The following is a 22,295-nucleotide window of genomic DNA, read 5'->3' on the forward strand; positions in this document are numbered from 1 at the left end:
ATATGGATATGAACCGGGTGAATGTGTCCATATAACAGTTTGCCCCTTTGTATCCCAGAGGGCAGCCTGGGTAAAATAAAATCTTATCCACCCTCAGTCTAGTCTTCTCAGCTTTGGGGGAGAACGGAATACCACAGAGGTCCACTTCTGCCCTGTGCAAACAAGGGGCACTCTGCCTGGGCTGTAGTAAGTGGATTAGCTGGGCAATATGCACATGTGGGAACTCAAGAGCGAAGAGACACAAGCTCAGGGACAGGGGTGTCTAACCTGCAGCTCCTCTCAGCTGCGACAAAACCGCACCCATGTTGGTCAATGTGCCAGATCCACTGGCTTTTAAGGTCTGCTGCACCCCCTGTGTTAAGGTTTAATTTTGTTCCTTGAGTTAACTAGACTGATTTTTGGCCTGTTTCCATGCTCCGTTTCTGACCATTTGTTTTGGCAAGAGCGCATTCTGAACTTACCTCTCGTATCAGAAAACTGAAGTTGTTTTATTGCTTCTTCACTGCAACGGATACAGTCTAAACTCTCTGCCAAATTTTAGCTGCTACAGATTGTTTCATTAGAAATCTGTTTACTGCGTTAATAAACCACATGACATAGCTTTTTTTATATTTTAGATGGCTTGTGTCCTGTGAATTATATTTACTGTTAAAAACTGGAGCCAGCCCTGGGAATACGCACAGAATGTATACTTACATTAATAATGGCGATTTGCCATCATAGCAAATGCATTTAGCAAATAAAGGAAACTTGTCTTTTAAAACGGGATACGATTTACAGAGGAGATCCAGGTTCTGCACAGCAGAAATGCTGTCTAGCAAATTCCTAATCCACAAAGAACTGAACTGTCCAGGGTCTTTTTTGTCTGTAGAAATCTAGCAAGCAATCTAGACAACTGATTCTCTGCCATCATATGCCAGTCATGTCCAGGAGTTTCAGATATAATATGGATATGAATTCAGGACAAGTCTATATGGGCGCCTGATAGTTTTCCCTTTGTATCTCAAGGCATCTAAGCAGTGGAAAGTTTGGCTGTGGAGGACTACCATACGTCGTACATACAAAGGCCTCAAAAGAGCAGAGTCCTTCTTGTATCAAATTGCTGGCCTAATCTGCTCCTTGACTGACAATGTCCTTCATTGTTGGCTGTCAAGTCAAAAAGAGGTTTTCTTCCACTTTTCCATGAATGGCACTTGTGTTGCAGCCTGTGGAAAGCATACAAGCCAGACAGAGCTTCACACACAGACAAGCCTACATTTTTTACAACAGAAAGGACATCTGAAAATTGGGCACATTTTTTTGTTCCCGTATGTATGCACATTCTTGCTGGAAAGTGCTTCTGTCAAAAGCATGCCAGGGCTAGAACAGCAGTGCCTGCATTCTCGAGTCCTCCTGTGGGGTCCAGCTTGTCTTTGAGGAAGGAAGGAGTCTGGTGGTTTAGCGATTTGTGGTCTGGAGGAGGATTTTGAAGTCAGTCCTATATGTCACTGGGAGCAAATGGAGGGAGGCAAGAACAGAAGTGATATTCAAATGTAACTTAATACAGATTTAAAAATACTGAGCTTTGACAAAACTCAAGTCTGTTAAGAGCACACTTAGTGGCACCTGTTAACAGTATGTTACAGAGATCCAAGCTAGAGAAAATAAAAGCCAGCAGCAGACTGGACAGAATAGGTTAGTAACATGCAATATCACACAGGTGAACAAAAACACAATAGTCAAATTTGTGGACTTTTCACATGGGTAGCTGATCTGATCTCAAGGGCATCAATGACTATGCTAAAGGAATCCCATCACCTCTGTCTCGTCACTACTGAACTACGAAAAATATTGTTGCACCCAGACTGTATTATGCACTAAACAGCATACAGTATGAAACAGTTGTGAAACCATGGCAACGGAAGATAATCACCATGTGGTAAAATGGTGACGTGGAAGGGAAAAGGGCCCATAACCTGAGCCTTGCTGAACACCGCAAGTCACCACAGAGGGGTCATAGCCCATTTGTACACTCTGTAGTTACAAAGTATAGTAGGTCAATATTCAGAAAGACAGGAGCCAGCTACATAAGTGAAAACCAAATGATGTCATCATCAGTGTCTAAATTATTTATGAGGACTGCACAATGTCAAAGGCATCCCATAGTTCAAGGAGAGCCAGGACAGACAATGGAAATTTAGTTAAGGTTTTGTGTAGACCATTTTAATGGAGAGAGAATGGAGTAGACATGCCAAAAGATTCCATCAACTGTTGTGAAGAAAAGGCCCAATGAAAAGGGGGTCCAAGAGTGACAGTCTGGGCCAGACTGCCAAGCTACTGCAGAACGCAGTGATTGATGGCAACCTGGTGCTTTCTTGAACAAGTGATGAGATCTTACCGGCTCCCGTTCTCACCAGAATTAAGACCCACTGAATATCTGTGGGATGATCTGGGATGAACTGAGGCATCGAATCCTTGAGACCAACAGACAGGCACAAATGCACTTGTGCAGGCTCTAAGAGAGGAATGGGACAGAATCAGGACAAGACTGTCTCTCACTGCCACCTGGCATGGGGCTTGTATTGCTTTTAACACATGCTATGAGCCTTTGATATTCATAGTGGACACCTTGTTGATAAACTGAACAAAATGCATCTATGAAGAAGGCTCCACAGCTGAAACGTTGTGTTTTCTTTCTTCTCTTAAACCTATTATTTGTTCCTTTGCAGCCTACGCATGCTGAACTACTACAGCCTACACCTGCTGCGACACACTATGCCTTCCTCCAAATCTTTTTCTAGATCTCTTCGTCATACCTTGTCTGTTCAATAAAATGTCAGTTTACATGCAACAGAAAAGACTAGCCGTCCTGGTAATAATTCTGTCACTGTTTCAGTTATAAGTGATGTTCAAATATAATAATGAGCACTTCTTATTAATAATACGGACCTGCTCAGTGCAATTGAGTAATTTTTATTATTCCATTAGCAAGCAATATTTGGTGGTTTTGGCTATCAGTTTGATGAAAAATATTTTTGTGTTTATATCCATATAAACAAGGTACCTGTAGTTTCGGCAGAAGAGAGATAAAAATATTCCGTGAAGAGTACATGTGCTCTTCTTGTTTCTTGTTCTTGTTTGAGAGCTTATCACACTGGTCTCTACTCTACCCAGTAGCAAATGCAGAAACGCACATCCTCAGAGAGGTTTTGTATGTTAAAGGACATCTATTAAGCACAGCAAGTAACTGAAATGTGAAATGTATACGATATCAAAATGATACCAAAACGCCTTAGTCTAATGGGGATATCTTTAGCAAAGTTTAGCAAAGCCTAAAACAGAAGCATAAAAGTGGAAGATCTCATTGTACAGCTCCCCAAACCCTTTACATATATAGCAAAGTGCCCAACTTTGTTTTTTAATGGTTTGTGGAGGAAACACCAAACATCTGTGAGCAATATACAGGGAGTGAGTTTGACAGGGTGGTCTGCAGTCAACACCCTTGGTAATAACTGCGTTGTCGTCCAGTTTGTTTTTTTTTTACAGTCTGTGAAAAGTTGACACAGGACAGTCGGACTGGCTCTCTTCTATAAGCGCGGCAGTTTCTCCTGGAGTCGGCCCACTTGCTTATGTCGTGAGTTTAACATCAGGCGGGGCCAACTCCAACTGCATGCAGGCACGCTTATTGACCCAGCGCAAAGGACGAGCCGATCCCAAGCATAGAAATGAATGGAGCAATGTCTTTGGTTTTTGGAGGGGGCCATCTCGTTCCATGGTGGCCGGCTCGTGTACCAGCAACAGTGTCAAAGCTTGACTACGGCTGACCCAGATGTCTGCTGTGCTCCTGGCTGCAGGAGCTTAGCTCTTGAACTGCTGTCTGGGAACCGGACATCCCCGTCAGCGATGCTGGAAACGCACAGTATGAAGAATCTGTTTCAGGCCTTGCAAGAATCCTTCACACCACCCCATTTCCAGAAATCTGTTTAGTATCGGAACTTAGAGCAACACTACCTTTTACAGCTCTCAACAACTGTACGACTTGCATACTCCGATGGTATTTAACTCCTTCCATTAAATTTCCATTATGACCGTGGTGCCTCAGAAATAGGCTGGATGAGTCCACATGCCAGACAGGTCAAATGGCCTTGTCTTGTTTGTGTTTTTCCCTCCTCTTCTTATAAGTTTATCTCCTGCTTTTAACCTGCAACAGGGCTGCCATGTGGCCACAGGCAGCCCAGCTCTGTCTCACACTGGGTGGACAGGGACATCACATGCTGCCCTTTACACCACTTCTGCCTCTTATTAAAAAGGGTTGAGGCTGAAGACTGGCTAATAATCACCTCAAGTCCCTCTACAAAGTGATGAGCCGGCAGGCAACAAGAACCGTACCGCCACAAAGTTCTGCACTTCACAAATCAACACCTTCATTTTCTGGACTTTGCCCACTAAGTCAAGCTGAAGGGGGCTTGAGCTAAGCTTAAGATTTTGAACACAGCGTGGAAGACTTGTCTACAAGCTCAGTAATGGGAGATCAAAAGCAAGGGGTGGAGACTTACATAAAAAAAGCACAGGAGGACAAATGCACCTTGCGTGCTAAATTGCGATGCAAAGTTTTGTTATTCTTGCCTTTTGGGAAGATTAGCTGTGCTGCTTGTAGTGGAGGAAAAAAAGCATTCAAATTCACAAGTGGAATTTACATCCAAAGTGCCCAAGTCAGGCAAAGCGAATGGCCTCTGAAAAATGGTGGATTCTGCTCCAGAGCTGCAAGTGGGAAGGCGACCTGACAATAATAAATACGACAGTACGATCCCCAGGTTCTGATGGAAGAATCACTCACAACATTCATTCTCCGTATCACCCAATAAGAGTTTGAGGATCAGGCTATTAGGAGCTGTAAATAATCACTGCAGAAAGACCCCAGACAATATACACCAGCATTCAATAAATTTATACCTATACACAGTTGAAGACCTACCAGCCAGTGTTGTGAAAGAATTTCTTAAATCTCATGTGGCACTCCCATTAATATAACACATATCACCCCCTTCATTCTAAGTTTCCACATATTATGGATTTGGCCAACATCTTGAGCATGCACAGCTAAGCAGAGGTGACCCTCTGTCCGAGAGGAAAGGCATGCTGGAGCATGCAGGAGCTCCTTGGCTTCGCCCTCAGCACGACGGAGGAGAGCAAGACATTAGCATGAGGCAGCCCTTCTCCACTCGGGGCCCCCAGCTTCTCTTCCAGCACGATACCTTTCCAGAAAACATCATCCCATCAAGACCCACGCCGAAAACACAGGCCGTCAGAGCCCGAACATTTGAAGCAGAGCTAGGATCGCACAGCTTATAAAGAAAGCAGTTTTTCAGAACAGTTATGTGAGCAACAGGCCAGAAGCCGACAGCTTCACTTTTTTATAAATAAAGGAAAAAGCACATCCTCCTAATATGATGCTCAGCACCATCTCTGAACATGGAAACGGTCCTCTTGAACATTGCATTCTCATCTGTGTCCCACTATCATTTATCAAAGTAAAGACACACACACACACACACACACACACGTGATAAAAACAAACATGGAAGTAACTTTCTGAAAAATGATCAAAGTGACCAGCAATCGGAAATATGAGATAAACACATAGCCCAAAAGGGCTCGTTATTTTGCTTACAATGAAAACGTGGACCCATTCTGGAGCTACTTACCATATTGTTCACATTTTTCAAGATGTTAGTGAGGCCGCTGATGACGAGGGAAAACTTGTATTTGGAGATGTTGATAAGACATTCCTTATTGTGCTCTGTGCTGACTTTGGTGTGGGTGTTCTGCTGTCCTGCTTTGATCGGAAGCTACAAAACAAAAGGGAAAAAAAAACACAGGGAAAATTTAGACTGTTGTCTTAGGCACTATATAATAGTGCGTGGGGCCTGAGACAAAAGGATTAATCAAGCGGTTTCGCACACCTCTCCCTAAGGACAGATCATTTTCCCTTCAGTCACTGGCTTGAGTCATGATGACCTTACCACATCACCAGTTTCGGCCAGTCTTCAATGTTCTCAGAGACTAGAAATGACCTATTTTCATTCTGCCACAATGACGAGGCCTGAGGCCGAGACTGCCAAAGCTGAGCCCCATCCAGCAGCGGGCTGCTCAGCAAAACCAACCCCCTCTCACTGACCGGTGAGAGAGAACATGCGCCACGTGAATGAGGGTGGGAAAGCACGATTCTGTCGCTCAGATGTGGGCATTGAAGAGATTCAAACGCAACCCTTCAAGCCTGAGAACAAAAACTAGACAACCTGTACAATGCTGCAGCCGGAGACGAAACCCGATCTTTCCATGCACGTTTTGCAACTATGCAAACAAAATCAAAAATCCAGAAACAAAATGTTTAATGACATCATCAAGTTGGCAAGCGCAGCTTTCAAAGTCCCAGGTGCAATGGATCGTTCAAGTCAACCGGCTCCGGTAAAGAGAGGAAGCAAGAAGACACAGGAATATCAAAGGATGCACAGGAGAGGCCATACTGCGACGGTCTGCAACCACGCGGTGCCTATCCTGTAGGCAGCAGACAGACCTTAAGATTTCACACAGATCTTCTTCCTTGGGCCAGGAACTGCACGCCTGCAGAATCCAAGACCGAGACCATCATGGAGGAGCAGCTAAAGACGTCCTACGGCCCCAGCAAGGAAACCGGAAGGAAGGATTCGGGCCGATGTGTCACGCAATGGACACGGCAGCACAGCTGTGTGCAGATAGGCACTGCCCAGGCTACACTACTGCTCGACTTGTAAAAATCTGACCGCGTCACACCACCGGGAATTTAATCCAAGAGTGATTTTTTTTTTTTTACTTTGCTGCGGAATACAGTGAATGCATTGTATTACAGAATGTGTTCATGTGAGCTATGTAGGGAAAAAAACAGGATCGAAACCTACTACCATCCATCCATTTTCTAACTGCTGCTTCCAGTAGAGGGGCTCGGGAAAGCTAGGGCCTATCCCAGTAGGCAATGGGCACAAGGTGGGGTACATCCTGGATGGGACACCAGTCCATCTCAGGGCACACACTCCACACCAGGGCCAGTTTTTCCAGGAGGCAGCTAACATTCCAGTATGTCTTCAGACTGTGGGAGGAAACTGGAGCAGCTCGAGGAAAGCTACATGACCACCCGGAGAACATACAAACTCCACGCAGAGAGCACCCCAGGGCCCCAGCTCTGCAAGGCAGCAATATTAACCACTGCGGCACCATGCTGCCAGTAAGATACCATCACAGCAAACCCGTATATTGCTCAAGAGCGAAATCCGACAAAAGTAAAATGAGAGTTTTGGAATCAAACTTTTCTGCCATCAAGAAGTAGCTGTATACATCACAATGCACCTCTGTTCTCAGCACTTACTGCAGCCTTGGCTACAAAATAATCAAGTAATAATCAATTATAATCAATAATCAATTCAAAAAGTTCCGACAAAGTCCACACTTAGCGTGCACTGCTTCAATCCATTTTACCTTCATGGACAAAGCTGTGTTTAGATGCTTAGAGACGTAACCCTGATGTCATGCAATCCCACAGTAACGCCACTGAAGCAGGAAGACCACCTTGCAGGAATGCTGGCATGGAGGAGTCCTGACAGGAACAACCAGTCTGCGCCATTTACTGCACCGGTTCACGACGGCAACGGCACATTAACACTCTGGCGAAAAAACTACTCTCAAACGACACCAGCACCTCAGCACTCCCACGCCAATAGAACCAGGGTGTACCCCGGCGTCCTGGCCAAATTTCCCATCGGCCTTTATCAATCATGGCCTCCTAACAATCCCCCTCTATAAACTGGCTTAATTACTCTGCTCTCCTCCCCACTGATAGCTGATGTGTGGTGAGTGTTCTGGCGCACTATGGCTGCCATCGCATCATCCAGGTGGATGCTGCACATTGGTGGTGGTGGAGGGGAGTTCCCATTACCTGTAAAGCGCTTTGAGTGAAGTGCCCAGAAAAGCGCCATATAAGTGTAAGCAATTATTATTCTTATTATTATTAACTGCACGAACAGGTGCACCCTGCCCAGCAGGAACTATACCGCCATCTGCTGGCAGCGTTGAGAGGTAGTTCCACTTCCGTGACGAGAGACAATGACTCTGAGAAATTCAAATGCAATGGAAATTGGAGTCCCAAGATTGGGAAGGGGATGTCAGGCGTGTGAACTCGGAGAACCCCCGTACACACAGTGCAGCTTGTTGACATCCATATTAATGCCGCTCCTCCGAACACTGAGCACTTTGTCTGCAGGCTTGGTTTTAAATTCCTGAAAGGTCACGGACCAATCTCTTCACTTACGTGCACTTTGGCAGAACCATTCTGCTTTGTAAAACTAAATAACCTACAACAAAGGGAAAAAAAAGAGTTCTGTTTAGCACAATGACCACATGTAGAATGTGCTTATAGTTTTGGGATACAATTAAAACTCTCACTAATTCTCAAGACTGAGCTCTAGAAAATAAAACTTTGAAACAAAGAGATAGGCTTCTTTTTTAAAATGATTTTGAATCTACCAATGATCAAGATGCGGGCTCAAACTTCAACACCTGAAAGGTTTTATTTCATGTACTTTGTGTGTTTACAATTTATACTTCTCTACCTTCTTAAAAACAACCTAAACTTCTAATTCTAGGGATACACAAATATTCTAGGGACACATGCATATATTGACCAGTCCATATATTCACATACAAATACACAGGTTACTAATAATTTAGACTCAGCGCTGTAACATTAGCATCACACTTGTGCTCCTAGGAACAGTTTATACAGCAGATCATTAATTTTATTTTAGATGTAAAAAATGATGATAATCATATTAATGTTTTTAGAGTAGCTTATTTTGCATGTTCTTTTTTTAACTATTTGGAATTTGTTTCCGGTATAGAAATGTTATAAAGCCTGAAGTCCTTAAAAACACACAGGCTACATATACTTTTAAAGGACTGTACTGTAAAACCAGTGCTGTACAGCACACATTACTTCAGCTTGTTTAATACAAATTATAAGTATTATTACAGTATCTGTTTAATGACAAATAGTATACTATGCAGTGTTTACAAACAACATTCTATCGCCAGATCAGACCGTGTCTTCTGGAAAATGTTGAAACCCCGATTATCAGTTGCCAAACAACCGAGGACCTACAGTTAGTTATGAACCTGGCCCCGTTCATAAGCAGGCTGCCAGTTAAAATCACTGGATACAAACAACAGACTTCAGAAATCCTTCCCACAGAAACCTCTCATCTTCCCTGCTGCCTGTTCCAGTGCAGGAGTCCAGATTTCAGATGGAAAAGTATCCCATTCGCCTGCACAACTCCAAACAGGTTCAGGGGAAGGTTTAGAATGCTGCAGCATTTGAGAGACGTTGAGAGACTTTAGTGAAAAAATGTCCCCAAATTGAGAGTAAGAATATTTCGGTGAGACAGGTATGAGAATTAACTGCCAACAGGATTGGAAGACAAGCTAATTACCTGAAACCAACACTGAAGAGGTGCCTGATTTTGTGTAAAGCATCTCTCAGACAGCATCTGCAGTTACATTCCAAAACACCACAGAGGGACAAAGGAACAGAAACCGGAGTTTTCAAGAGCCGCTTTTCTCAATGGACCAAGACAAAAGATGATCAGAAAAAAGTGTATTTAGCTCACCAACAGCACAAACCTTCTCAAAAGCGTAATGCAAAAGCTTTGATAACAATCTCACAGACAGAATTAAATCCACTGATCAATTTTACAAATACTACTAGCAAATATATTTTTACTATTTATGCTGCACACCATACTACTTTAAAAAAATGCAATGCTTGGTTCTAAGAACATAAGACTGTAAACTTCAGAAAGCCACCCAGCCCTTTTAACTTGCTGGGTTTTTAGTAGTTACATGATCTTCAGATCTTATCCAGCTGTTTCTCAACAATATGGCTGGGCAGCTTGTTCCAGACCCCCACTGCCCTTTGTGTACAGAAGCACTGCCTGTTCTCAGTTTTAAATACACTGTGTGAGCTGTGCCTGTGAAGCCAGACAGGAGTAAATGAATATGTGGAGGAGTGGGGGAAAAAACGAGAAGGGGTCAATGCATAATACCAAAAACAAGGGTCTGAGCCGAGCTACAGCCATCACACACAATCCTCTTTTGTGACTTACAGAGCCAACCAAATAGGCTTAACAATAAGAAGTGGATTTAATCTCTATTACACTTTCATCAAACTGTAATGAGCCGCACCCTGCCACTAAGCCGGTACATAATCACCGCTCTGTAGCCTGTGAAACCAGAGCCGGCCAGTAAAAGTAACTTAAGAAAAGCGGCAAAAGTTTCTTTCGGGAGACAAAAAAAAAAAGTAATGGCTCTCCGCCATACTTCGCTCAACGGGACGCCAACAGGAGCACACGAAAGGGAGGCTGACATCGTCTTCAAGAGCCTCTCAGAGTTAGACATCCCAAGACAAGAGGCGGTCATGGGGTACAGCTGGCTCCCAAAGGGAGCAGGAAGCACTAGAATATTGGACGTGCAGCTATCATTATTACCTCTGTTTGCCAGACAGACACACTCGTATGATGCATGTTTCAGTCTGTGTGCATATCGTGATAGATCCAAGTGCGTGTGAAGAAAAGAAGATAGAGGGCCAACAGGTGAAGCTGAAACAGTGGCACATGTGCCCCCAGTATGCCCTATAGCTGCTCCAACTGTCCTGCAGGATACTCTGGTCTGGGAAAGTGGCAGCTCTGCACAAGAGGATGGCACCAATCGCTGACCTCGTTTGGGTAGGGCCGTTCGGGCTCAGCCAGAACTCAACGCGACAAGAGCGCAGACTGCAAGCTGAGCCTTTTAGACACCAAACCCAATACAACTTGTAGACTGCAATACGAGCAGTCTGCAAACGACACAGAATACTGAAGCTGCCTGGGAAGACCTTTTGTCTAACCCAGGTATTTTCAGCAAAGGGGGCACCTGTAGAAACTGCCTAATACAAACCGATCAGCAAGCAGCCCAGAACAGGTACGAATATCCAACCAATTAGGGGAAAAAGAGATGACAAAACAATATGCATTTTCTGGAAACACAAGGCTCACTCTATGCCCTGCCTCTGCACCTCCAGTGCAAGGGCACTGTGACCTAAAGCAGACTAAGGTAGTGGTGACAATTAACAAAGCATCTTCATTGTACCACACGATCTGGGACAATTATCTAGCAATCATTACATATGACAGGATCGTTCAGCCATTCTGTTGGCACAGATGATGGGCATTTGCTGTACTTTGGGATATAACGAGAAACACTCCTGTGCCTTTCTCCTACAACTGCACGCACAACACATGTTCCTTCTGCTGAGAATGCCAGGCCTTGATATGGGCTTCTTCACTTAAACCAGTAGGATGACCCGGCACTCCAATAAAAGCACCACAGAAGGCAGTGTGGCAGTGACTCCTGCACCCACCCAAACCACGGACAACTCCACAGAGCTCCCTGCAGCCACCCGGCCTCGTCACCAGCGTGCGAAGCCACATGAAGTGTTCAGTCGTCACAGCCTGCGTTGCAGTCAGCTCCATGTATGGGGAGGATGGCGAGGGTGAGTACTAGTGCTGAGTCCAGGAACGGACCGGGTGGCGCAGAGCAAGACGACCCAGCGGTCTGGCGTGCCTGTGATGTCACGGGACGGACCACCACGCCTCCAAAAATGCAGCCCCCCGCCCCCCGCAAAGGAGAGACAGCACATCTCCTCCGCCGTCCAGACCCAGTGATCAGAGACAGCTCCTCAGCTGAAGAAAATCCTCCTCTTCAGACGGCTGCTGTACATCAGCTTGCGGTCCAGCACGTTTGGCTTTGCTGCTCCACTTCACCGATCGAGACTCACCTCGCCACCCCCCCAGATGAGTCGAAAGAAGAACGAAACCAGAGACATGTCCCTCCCCCCTGGTCAGATCACCTGGGCCCGACATAGAGGAATAAAAAAGGACGAGGACCGGCCATCCTCTGACCACGGTCTCCTGCCTAAGCATCACTGTCCAAACGCGCTTTCGTTCAAGGGGCTGAAAACCCCAACTGTGAACCCGCACGGGGCTCTCCAGCTCGGACAATCCTGCAAAAGGGTTCGAAAAAAAACAACACAAAACACAACGGGCAGCCAGTGCCATAACGCACACGAGAAGAACTGGAGATATAAAGATCTGGGGGGAAATGTGCAGGTTTGTCAAACAAACCTCATGAAATTATTAAGTACACCAAAACACCTCAAGCTTTTGAACTCTGCTACCACAAAGTCTCTCCCCGACTACGGATTTATTTACTGAAACTCAGAGGATTCATTCAATCAGAGATTCGTATCAACAAACTGAAAATAAATGTGGTTTCAGCATCGGTATTGATACAGAAACCAAAACAGGTCTCCATTTCTACAAGGAAAGCACCTGCAGCTCAGTTACAGTGTATAATTACCCTTAATGTAAAACTGATGATGATGGGTATCTTAAAATTGTTTTCTAGCACTGCTACAAGAGCAATATACTCTGCTGGTAAATCAAGAGATTCCACTAGTTAATAGCAGCAGGGCGTTAGATGCCCCATTTTTCTGTCAATCGCATTCAGAGATATCGCTATAATATGAGCATTTTGTTTTAGAAACAGACGTTTAAAGTGGCTATTAAAACAATAACACTTTAGCTCCAAAAACAGCAAAACCCTCAAAAGATTGTTTGAAGGACACGCAGGCTTGCCTCTGTCGACACTTTCCAAATTTAGTTTACACACTGTAGTTCTGCAAGACCGTACACCCGTTATCGCAAAAAATAATCTTCATTTTATCTTTGAACCCATTTCCCCAAGGAAGCACGGCGATCCGGTCTGTAGTGATGTTAGGTCATAAGGTTAAGTTAAGCAATATTGTTTCAGAACATCTGAAAAACCGAAAAAACATACGCAAGGAGATGAGGGGGGAGAGGTTACCACAAAACGTTTTCACAACAAAAATCCTTGCACCGTACGCCATGCATCTACAGGGTAAAGTCTCAGCATCATGTTATGTGTGGGTAGATGACGCTCTTTCGCCGAGTAGCGAAGAATTTTCTGAAAGCCTGGATATCGAGCAGAAAATAGCGGGTCGGAACATACAGGGGTATGTTAAAAAGAGCAGTGCTGTTTTTCTTAATAGAGAGAAGACAAAAAGGCGAGAAAAGGCATGGACATGAAGGAAATTATCTCTCATTCCCCCCCCCGCTTCGCGCAAGGAATTATTTTCAAGAAGGGTTTTAACATCGCCGCCTGTGCCGAGACGACCGAGTTACTCGATGATGTATTGCTAAAAACGAAAGCTCTGTTTGACTGCTGGTCTTCAGGGCTGCTGTCAAGGAATATATCCACATATATGTCTACGTCTCCACACGGCGTTCATCTGTCCTCGCAAATCGGAAATATCTGTTCGTCCACACCATGACGGACGCGAACACCGAACGCCAGAATTGAAATAAAAGTGTTATTTTGCAGCCCGAATCGGCGAAAACGCCATCTATCCGAGAGCCCTGTGCTGCTTCTGCTGCTGGATTTCATTCTTAAAATAAAAAGACACAGACGCGTGCACGCCATCCTCATACAACCCTTTGTTGCGGGGTATCAGAAACACTCCCCCCACCCCAAAAAAAGACTCATCATCCTCTTTCTGCCCGTATAACCAGTCTTGAAGGAGAATTCTGGTTGTTTACAACATCCTAGATTTGGGTCTGCACACAATAATACCGTCCACAAAGAGACGGGCGAAAAACTGCAGATTTATGGCTCTGGGTATTTTTTTTTCCCCCTTGCATGCCTTGTGTTATGAAGACACGGTTTTCTGCCCTAGCTCCTGATGGTAATCGGAAGCGAAATAATAAAAACAATTCTCTCAGAAAACTGCATCCCACTGCACACTCAACCCAAATCACTATCGCGTACGTGTAGACACATTTGTGTGCACACACAGATCCCCTTTCAGCAACCCCGTGCAAGCTCTAATGCAATGTGAACTGTCCTGGTTCCAGGCTAAAATAGTTGTATTTGTTTCCAAATGGTCGCTACCTAATGCTTCCCCTCCTCTCTCTCTCTCCTACACTGCGGTTTTGTTACAGTACGAGGCGAGTGGTTATCAATTTTCCATCGCCCATCCTCTGCCCACCAACCCAGCCCCGGATCCAAACGGGATCTCCCGGCTCTGCCTCAGCCCTCCCACCCCCGCGCACGGCAGCACACGCAGACACACGCCCGTCCCCGAGCAGACAGCGGCTGCGACCCCCTCATCCGAGCCGCTCTCCTTACCTGCTCGTCGAATCTATTAATTACGGCCTGAACCCACTCCACGGGCTTGTGCGCCGCCATGGCCGGCCGAGAGGAGCCGCGGTGGGCTAGCGTGCAATCCCAGCCCGAGGAGCGCCTTTGTGTGTCACTTTCGACCCTATAGTCCTCGGAAAACCGCTGTCAGACCCGGACGGTGGGGGGGTTCGTTATTTTTTTTTCTTTTTAGCAGACACTACATGCCGCCATGACACCACACCGGAAGTTTGAATCCTCCTTCCCAGTGAAGCCGTAATGAGACCAGCAAGCGAGCGAACTCGGTGGGGCGGCTACTGCGCTTGCGCCGCCGGGGGATCTGTGCGGTGGGTTAGACTAGCGAAGAATTGAGAAAAAAAAAATGTGACTCTTGAGAGGAGGGAGTGAGCAGGCTAGCGGGCAAGGCACACATCCCTTATACCCTGCTCGGTTGTTTCATTAACGAAAGAAAAAGACACGGTAGAGCAGTGATGTCATTTCTGCGCCGAGCTGCTGGGACAATGTGCAGCCGGGGATAAACTACACCACCAGACTAGGACTAAACGCGAAGCTCTTCCTTCTAAACTGAAAGCAGAGCGGGGAGGGGGGTGTCTATGAATCTCTTTTTTTTTTTTGGTAGAGGGGAGCCTCTGTTTCAGCACCTGTATTGCAGTAGGATAATATGAGCGACTTCCACTTCGCGAAGTGCGCTGCTATGTGCAGTTGTCTTGTGATGTTATGTAACCGAGTCGTCTGGCGTGTCACCCCCCCCATCTTCCTGTGGAATGAGCTGGGAAAGATTTGGGGTCTGAGGAAGAGGGGGTGGCCGGGGAAGGGGGGGGGGTAAATTTATTGTGATGGCATTACGTATTCCTTTATTTAAAAAACCTGAAAGGGAACACAGCAGTACTCCAGGATGATCAGAGGTTTCAGTGCGATGACTGTGGTGTGTTAGGGGGTTTAATTCTGAATGAATGTCTGTGTAGAGGGTGGGAAAGTCTCTCACAGCCAATGATAAGGCTCTCCACAGTCTCGGAGTGTTATGTAATATACATTATTTGTTTTCTATTATTTGTCATGCTACCCATTTTCTTTATCATGTGTCTTAGTGCTACTGTACAGTATGTGCACTCCAGCCTTGGTCTTGTTTCTGAAACCTGGTATTGGCTTGTTGCACAACTTAAACACACAATTTATCCTCATTGTTAAGTGAGCTATCCTAGGGCTCCGAGTTTCAGGCAACGAAATTGCTGAAGTCCACCCTGAACTGTATGCGCCTCACCCCAAAAAAACAAAGACTGAAGTGTCCCATTCCATAATTGTCATACCAAATCAATTTGTTGCACCGCATGCAATAGCATATTTGCACGCATGTGGTTATTGCAATAAAAGCTACTGGAGTTTATTATGAACGTTCAGGGGGGACTAAGAGCAGACACTCACCTCAGCTGCCCCAGCTTACTCATTGCTGACATCGCTTCCTAATTGGAAAACTATTCTGTACATAAGCTTTATCTCCCTTGCATTCATCTCCTGCATCCCCCCTCCCACCCCCACCCCCACCTGCGCAGCTGCCCCTCGGTCAACCCTCACTCTGCAGGGGGGTCCCAGCCCCCTCGTCCTCTGGGCAGATGGTCCGGCCCTCAGTCAAGCAGGTTGAGCCAAATTCGCTGTGACTAAAACACCCAATAAACATTTTCAATACATTTTCAATACCTTCAGCTGGAGAGTGACAGGTTAGGTACAACACCAGTCCACATTTGGAGAAACGAAAGGTCAGAGTTCGTTAAACAAATTGCTCTCTCCATTCAGAACAAGTACATAATGTGGCCCCTAGAAACTCTAAAGGATTGCTCTAAGTTCCAAACTGGATAAAGCTATTGTGAAGAATGATACCCTGCAATATATCAAACAATCCTATAGGCTATATTTAATGGGACTGATGGGGACTAGGGTGACACAGTGGTTAGCATTTCATCGGGGGCACTGGGTTAATTTCCAGACCTGGGGTGCTGTCTGTGTGGAGTCTGTATGCTGTCATCGTGTTTGCATGGGTTTCCTCTCCCACCGTCCCAAAACATTCCGGTAAGTTAATTGGCTGCTGGACCAAATTGGCCGTGGTGTGAGTGTGCGTTTGCGTTTGTGTGTCTGCCCTGTGATGGACTGCTGTCCTGTCCAGGCTTGACCCCGGCTGGCGCCCGCTGCTTGCTTGTTAAAACAAACCGACTGGAAAAAAAAAAAACACTCCTGGATTTTCACTCCGGCGACACTGGAAGAGTAACAGCACAGCAGAAACTCGAAAATCCTCCCTGTTGCGGGGGGGGGGGGGGGGGGCTGACGAAGGCAGAATGAATGGAAAGTCTTTGGTTACTGATCGAGTTCTAACATTTCCTTGCAGTTGTCTGTATTACAGGTATAGTATCATGTTTCTGAAGCCTTGTTAAACATGTATAGTTTGTTTTTTAAAACGTGGGAACATGGCTATAATCTTTGCACACTAACCACAAGGGTGTTATATTAAAAAGAAATGTGATTTCCATGCATTTTTCTGCTATGAACCAGCTGTACTGCTGTGGCCTCTCGTCTCATGTCACACCGGAGAGGACCGACAATCCTGACTTGAAGGAGTTAAGGACTCTCTCACAGTACTGGGGTTGTGTGAATTAAGACTCTGTACCCCTTCTCCTGCCTATTGCTGCTGAAGTCATTTTCCCATCACATGCGGCAAATTTAATTAATTAAACTAATCTGAAGAATGCTGTAAGGACAACATCAGGAAAAACAGACAAGCATCCTGGTTGCTGCTGGAACACTGGAAAGATATGTTTCTGAGTTCAGAGGAGACTCTGTAAACAGCAGTGACAGATTGAGGCGGAATTAAGGCAGCACTCTGGCATGAAACGGTAGGTCATCTGCAGTTTCCAAACTCAAGTCAGGGGATGTCTGCAGACACACTAACATTTCTGTTTCTGGTGAAGCACTAACTCAAGTCATCCCGGCCTGTTTGTTTGTTGTTTGTTTTTCGCACTGTGCAAAGTAACAGTGAGAAAAATATCTGAAGCCCTTTAGCGTGGGTTTGGGCCATGCAGTTGCAATTCCCACCCCCGGCGAAAGGGGGTGCTGTTTCACACGAAGGACGGCAAAATAACTTAAAAGGGTGGGATCAGAACAAAGCTATAAGCAGGTCTTTAGATAACTCACCCGTGACAGACCACAGTTAAAATCACCAAGAGCGTGATAATTGTCCTAGATGTAAGTACACTAGAGCCAGCTTTCTTATTTGTGTGAAATAGACATATCCGTGTGAAATAGAATAGGTACCAAAGATTGATTTTGTGTTCCCTGAAGACCAGCACAACCTGATTAACCCTTTCACGAGTCTTTAACTATTTGCGCATTTAAGTGTGTATTCAGAGAGCTTATCGCGAATGTTAACAGCATTTACTCGCTCCCAGTTCGTTAAGAATTAATCTTTCCAGCGATCTCGGGAGCCTGTCTCTTCGGGTCGCACAATATTCTTCCGTGCTCGCGTTTTGCATTTTTTTTTTGTGTAGTAGTAGCTTCAGCAACGTGGCTGTGCGTGCACAAATTGGCAGATTTTGCTAACTTATGGTAACCTATAAACGACTCTGTAAAGCCCCGCTGTATCCGATCGCTGCTGCAGGAAAGCACCGATCATAGAGAAACCAGCGAGGGCACATCCGACAGACCTTTTTCATTCATAACATCCCTGCAGTCGCCAGCCATTCAAGACTGAGCTGCGCTCCGCTGGCTGACTGGGCAGCGCTTTCCGCAGCCGCCGGTTTCCACCGCATTGCTGATACGACACTGCCCCTAGTGGACAAAGGTGCGAATTACGCTTTCATTGATAACGGCAACGCGAGAAAAAAAACACACAAGCCCGGTGCTGCGATGCATCGGCTGGGCTGAGCTCTGGTTTTCTTCTATGGGAGGACGAAAAAACGTGAATGGAGGGAGGGGGAGACTCGCATTCCGAAAGGGAATTCGGGATGACGCCGACTGCCGGCTCCCGGAACAGAAGCGCCTGCACAGCCGGACAACAATAGCACGCAGACCGCCGGCCGCAGCTGAATGAAATAAAAGAAGCGAGAAAAAATATTATGTGAATGGGAATGTTGTAGGACGTGGGAATCCTGAGTCCGCCTCCCGATTTTCATCATTTCAAACCTATTATTGCAGTACGAACATCAACTCAACCTGGCTCGGCCCTGGTAACATCGTGCAAAGCTATTAAACTGGTGATATTGTCATAATATTGGTACCTACAATGATGACGATGATGATATCGATTCCACTCTAAAGAAGAGAGATGAGATTTGCTCATCTGCCGCCACAGGGCGCTGAGTCTCACTGGGCTGGTCACAGCTGGGACAGACATTTCAGCACCGAACATGTTCTCACAGCAGCGTCTGGATATTAGGAAATGACGCGTTTTATCTGTTAAAACGTTTATAGAGCGTGTGGCCTTGTTAAAATACTGATTTGGACTGCGACAGTTAAAAGGCCGTTGCAGGGGGGAATTTCACGGGAATGAAATGATAGGGAGACTCGCAGGCAGATCTCAAGCGGCTGAAGAAAAAAAGTTCCGTTTTATCCTGTTAAATTGACTTTCTAGATTTAAAGACGAACAAGATGACATGAGTATTTTGTAATAATGAGAAGGAATCGTTACATGTGTTAATTGCACATATACAGAATTGTTTTGGATAGACTTGCACAATGTTATTGTTAAATATTTAAAGTTAAATGTTAATTTGAGAGATTTCGAAAATATTTTAGATTTTATTAGACCAGATTTGGATAAAGGATATGTTTTTAGAATTTGTTCATTATTTTGGCGAAATACTTCATCCACAAAAGTAAATTCCCCCCCTCTTAACGCTTTTGCGGGAAATAATTCCTTTTTTATTTAAATTCTATTAGAAATGTAGATTCAAAAGGCAAGACATACAATGGAATTATGTAAAAAGTTTCATTTTCAGTTTTTGTAATTGTGAATTTCTCTGGCTGTGAAGTGAGCCTATTTTTGTATCTGTTTTAATGATGTCTCCTTTCTTGTTTTACTAATGTTTAAATAAAAACCTAATATTAAAAAGGCAAAACATTTCAGTCAAAGCGTGACGGAGGCCGGTCCCAAACACGTGAATTTCACAGGGGGAAATGTTAACGTCAGGTATAACAACAATGAATCACGATGACTCAGATCACCTTCCTCGCTGACATGATATCATCTTAAACATACGGAAAGGAAACCGCTGACCCCGTGCTCTTATTTCTAGAAAAGACACAGAGCTTTGCGGTTTGGGGGGGGGCTGAGGAATTGCAGTCTAGACAAAACGGCACTAAACACAGCGAAGAGCGAGAAAAATCGTCCCGCAAGAACGAGATTATCACTTAACAATAACGCGCTTTCTCGAGATCTAAAAATAAAACAGACACTCTTTCAAGCCTGCCGCGGCGAAATCGCCATTTCGGGTCTACTGCAACTCATGGGCTAAAGCACCGAGACATCCTGATCTACATACTGTAAATGGAATTGCGTGGAGTTTCAGTATCGATTTTAGCACCGTGTCAGAATTTATACATTTTAGACAGCATCCGAACCACAAAGAACAGAATCTAACTGTACCTGCAGTGTCATTTCAGTTGTTGAACGTTTGAGAATTAAAATAGTTTGAGCTACAATTCCTAATAAAATGTTTTGCACAATGGTCCAGGGAATACAATTTATTTATTTTTTAAATGTCGGAAAGAACGGTCTAGGCATGCCCCCCCTGGTGTTTACTAATCATGGTCTCCTAATAATCCCCATCTCTGAACTAGGGCTGCCGTCGCATCATCCAGGTGGGGGCTGCACATTGGTGGTGGTGGAGGGGATCCCCATTACCTGTAAAGCGCTTTGACTGGAGAGTCCAGTAAAGCACTATATAAGTGTAAGCATTTATTCTGTATTATTATTAGGTTTAAAGAAAACCCAGTCCAATGGGATACCTTTCACAACAATCTGGTGCTTCCTTACTACTGGCACTCAAGTATCTTCACTGGACTTTTAACAGAGGCACGCCGTTTTAGTTTTTAAGGAAGCGTTTTATGAACGAGGAGGTCTGCTGCCCGCCTCCGGTGCGGGCCGTCCTTCTGCAGGACATGCACTGCGGTCCAACCTCAACAGGCGGAGCCAGAGCACCACAGATGAAATAAGAAACAGCTAGCCCAGGGGAAGGACAAACGGAACAGGAACCCCAGACACCTCCGCATACGTTTTCTTTTCCCGATCTCTGCGCTAATTTCCCTTTTTATACACTAGTAATACTAGTTATCAGAAGAAACCACTTGAAATTCCAGCTGTCGGCAGTGTGTAAAAAACAGTGAGCTCGCAGCTCTCCACATTCCTCGCGTGATAGGATATCTGACTTCAAGACCTCGCTGTTACCTAACCTAACTTTTATAAAGTACGCCACGGCTATGGTTGAATTTACTGGTAGGCATTATCCAGTATGACCGTCTTCTTGGTGCGGTATTTAATGGGCATGCAGGATGAACTTTGCAAGACAGATGGGAAGGTGTTATGTTTCCTCAAGGGGAATAACTGGCATCTCACGGAAGGGGGACACATGCCAACTGGACGATGACCTCAAAACTGAACTGTACGCGCTTGGGCAAACTCCTCTCCTGCGCCCTCTGCTGGACAGTGTTGAAAAAATGCAAATCTAAAATCTTTACGTTTAGAAAAAAAGCGAGGACCGGACTGTCTTATTTTTTTCAGAAAGAGTGCCAAAAATAATAAACTGAGATATTTCAGCAGGCAGGGTAACAACCAAAAAGACTTGTTACGCAGCGTGTCATAGAAATTAAAGCGAAGTGGGAAAACAGCTGTTTTATTTTTTCTGTGACTGGAGCCGAGGCTTTGTACTGACTGACAGGTCTCCAAGATACTGCTGGTAAACAGACGACACGGGTTCATTTTAACTATGGAAATCAGACGAGGGATTGGCGAGTAAACGCCTTTCACCAAGGACATCGCTGATGTCCGAACAAGAATGTCAGCGATCTCCGGGGCCGGAAAAATGCTGTTCGCCGGGTTTAGAATAGAACTTTCTAGAATATTCTTGAGCCGTTTATAGAAATGTTTCATATTGTTAAAACACACACCCTGCCTATGTATGATTCATCAGTTCGTTCCAGAAATACCGTGCAAAAGCTCTGAAATATTTCAGGTTTGCCCGGTTTAAATGAGTTTGGGACATCTGGGTGTTACTGCGCTTGAAACCCCACGATAACAGAAATAATCTGTTTATCGGACAAAAAAAAACACGTACTTTTCTATTTCAGGACATAAAGTTTCGTTGGCGGTTCTCAAGTTTGCATTAATTAACGGAGGCATTTACGAACTTCGTTAAGCAGTTCTAGTCATTTGTAAATCCCTTTCAATTGTATTTCCACATACTGAATAGTGGCGTTTACTAAGGGAACATTTTAATGATCGACAACACGACAAACGTAAGAGGAACAGGCTAAACAAAATGACTATTAAAGGTCAATGTTGTTGCATTAGACCAATAAATAATATATTTTTGCAGAAATGTACCTAAGAGCAAATAGGCCTTCCAACGAAGTTTATTGTTTTCACAATCTTTACAAGATCAATTGTTTTTTTTTTTAATCTCACAGTACTGGAAGAGTTCTGTTGCTGATACTGAGCGATGTTGTTGTGTTTTGTCTTACGGTTTTGCACTGTTGTTGGATTGTTCTGGTACATATGTTTATGAGCTCATGATGTGTTTAGGGGCAATAAAGGTTGATGCAGTTCAATTCAAGGAGATTAGCAGAGTAGCATTGCGGCTGGTAACTTCTGGTCCCGGGTGACTTGGATTCACACCTGGGCCGAGCTGGAGAGTAACCGTCGACGGCTGGAATGCGTCAGCCCTAGACAAGCTAATGGGAAAGTAAATACCGGACATGTCACCTGCAGCTGCCCT

At 44.9% G+C, this 22,295-nt stretch overlaps 1 protein-coding gene across 9 annotated transcripts in view; it reads right to left on the reverse strand.

The window, feature by feature from the left end:
• The window catches only part of nf1a (neurofibromin 1a), a 103,041-nt gene extending 88,208 nt beyond the window's left edge, over positions 1-14,833 (reverse strand). For all 9 annotated transcript variants that reach the window (XM_069184495.1, XM_069184498.1, XM_069184494.1 and 6 more), the window contains exons 1-2: positions 14,308-14,833; positions 5,685-5,828 (exon numbers count right to left, since the gene is read on the reverse strand). In XM_069184495.1, coding sequence (XP_069040596.1) covers positions 5,685-5,828; positions 14,308-14,367 — 204 coding nt within the window. In that variant the 5' untranslated portion in view covers positions 14,368-14,833. The remainder of the gene's footprint in view (positions 1-5,684; positions 5,829-14,307) is intronic.
• Positions 14,834-22,295: the final 7,462 nt, after the last annotated feature.

This window comes from Lepisosteus oculatus, chromosome 26, assembly GCF_040954835.1.
Source record: "Lepisosteus oculatus isolate fLepOcu1 chromosome 26, fLepOcu1.hap2, whole genome shotgun sequence".
Lineage (NCBI taxonomy): Eukaryota > Metazoa > Chordata > Actinopteri > Semionotiformes > Lepisosteidae > Lepisosteus > Lepisosteus oculatus.